This window comes from Zeus faber (genome assembly GCF_960531495.2).
Source record: "Zeus faber genome assembly, chromosome: 21".
NCBI classification, from domain to species: Eukaryota; Metazoa; Chordata; class Actinopteri; order Zeiformes; family Zeidae; genus Zeus; species Zeus faber.
In genome coordinates, this window is record NC_137208.1 from 5,095,365 (window position 1) to 5,097,471 (window position 2,107).

The following is a 2,107-nucleotide window of genomic DNA, read 5'->3' on the forward strand; positions in this document are numbered from 1 at the left end:
GTTATTTGGAATTCACTCATGTTCTGAATCATCAAGCCAAGGTGAAATGTGCTGCAGTGCGCGCAGAAGGCCGCCAGAGGGCCCTCGTACACCACAGCTCACACTGCAGCGGTATGCGGCTTTGAATCAGCTGCGTGGGGCTGGGAGTGGCTGTGGTCCACAGCTCCACCCCCTATATCCCACTGGGCTCCACGGACTGCACGGATCCTTATATTCCACGGACCCTGCCTCTCGAGGTCCACAGATCCAGCCTCTGGAGGTCCACTGATCCAAACTCTGGAGGTCCACAGACCCAGCCTCTGGAGGTCCACTGATCCAGCCTCTGGACGTCCACTGATCCAGCCTCTGGACGTCCACTGATCCAGCCTCTGGACGTCCACTGATCCAGCCTCTGGAGGTCCACTGATCCAGCCTCTGGAGGTCCACTGATCCAGCCTCTGGACGTCCACTGATCCAGCCTCTGGACGTCCACTGATCCAGCCTCTGGACGTCCACTGAACCAGCCTCTGGACGTCCACTCGTCCAGCATCTGGACGTCCACTGATCCAGCCTCTGGAGGTCCACTGATCCAGCCTCTGGACGTCCACTGAACCAGCCATTGGACGTCCACTTATCCAGCATCTGGACTTCCACTCATCCAGCCTCTGGACGTCCACTGATCCAGCCTCTGATGTCCACTGGTCAATCCTCTGGAGGTCCACTGATCCAGCCTCTTGACTTCCACTCATCCAAACTCTGGCGGTCCACTTATCCAGCTTCTGGACATTCACTGTCCAGCCTCTGGCGGTCCACGGACTGCCTGGCTCCTTATATTTGATATCATCCTCTGGAGCTCCACTCTGTATATTCTAATGATCCAGATGCTAGAGGTCCTCTGACTCATTATATTCCACATATCTGACCTCTGGTGAACCACTCCTTCTATTCCACTGATCCAACCTCTGGAGTGCCACTCCTTCTATTCCCCTCATCCAACCTCCACTGGAGCCGACTGACAGCAGGTTCCGGACGTTTTGGGTGGATCCGAGAAGGTCAAATCCACCTCCACACAGAGACAGTTTGGATGAGGCTGAGATTTGATTATTTTGGCCCATTTCTGCCTTCGCTCCTCTCTGGTGAGTATCTGCCGAGATGTACTTGCATACATGTCAGTGGTTCTCAAAGCAGGGTCCGGGGACCCCCCCGGAGAATCCTTCAAGAGGTTCCGAGGTGGTCCCCAACAAAATAACTCATGGTTAAACTTCACCATTAGAGAATGTCCCATAATGACTGTTTTGGTCACCATTATATCTCTATCCATCGGTATAATATGATATCGTTTGCAGTTTTGTGAACTTCTTCCACTGCTCTAGATCTCCCAGTGGTCATTATGTCCACATGACAAATGCTTGGTTCCACAATATTTATTGTGGTTAAATAACGGATTACGTCATCACTAAATATGGTAAAAGTATCCCGAGAAAATATGGGCTTGAACTGTGTTGCCAGTGGTTCATAAGACAGGGGTTCCCAAACCGAGGTCAGCAGCCCTCTAGGGGTCCGGGAAGAGGTTCCACTGGGTCCGTAGCAAATACATTTCCTTTTTTTGTTTGTTAATTTGTTAAACATTTTTGTGTGTATCTTTTTTTACCAATTTTACTTTACGCAATATATAGACTCTCCGTCACTTTTCGTCAGCAAGGTTTATATATATATATATATACAGCATATATACAGTATATATATATATATATATAAAGCATATATATAAATACACTATATATATATATATATATATATACGATCAGCCACAACATTAAAACCACCTAATATTGTGTAGATCCCCCTCATGCCGCCAAAACAGCTCTGGCCCACTTAACAATATTTTGGTAGCACATTCTGACGCTCACGTGTCCATTGTAGGTGCTTTCAGGGGTGGACAGGGGTCAGCATGGACACTGTGAGCGCTCCCACACGCAGCAAGCTGCCATGGACCATGTGTTCTGACACCTTTCTATCACAGCAACATTCACTTTTCACCAATTTGTGCTGCAGTAGCTCTTCTGCGGGATCGAACCAGACGGGCTGGACTTCACTCCCCGCGTGCATCAATGATCCTAGGGCGTCC

The 2,107-nt window shown here is 49.2% G+C and overlaps 1 protein-coding gene across 3 annotated transcripts in view; it reads left to right on the forward strand.

The window, feature by feature from the left end:
- The first annotated feature begins 241 nt into the window (after positions 1–241).
- Positions 242–2,107, forward strand: part of rerg (RAS-like, estrogen-regulated, growth inhibitor) — a 30,670-nt gene continuing 28,804 nt past the window's right edge. For all 3 annotated transcript variants that reach the window (XM_080022469.1, XM_080022471.1, XM_080022470.1), the window contains exon 1: positions 242–1,115. Coding sequence is in view for 1 of the 3 variants with exons in the window: in XM_080022470.1 (XP_079878596.1) it covers positions 1,064–1,115 (52 nt within the window). In the remaining 2 variants the exon portion in view is untranslated. The remainder of the gene's footprint in view (positions 1,116–2,107) is intronic.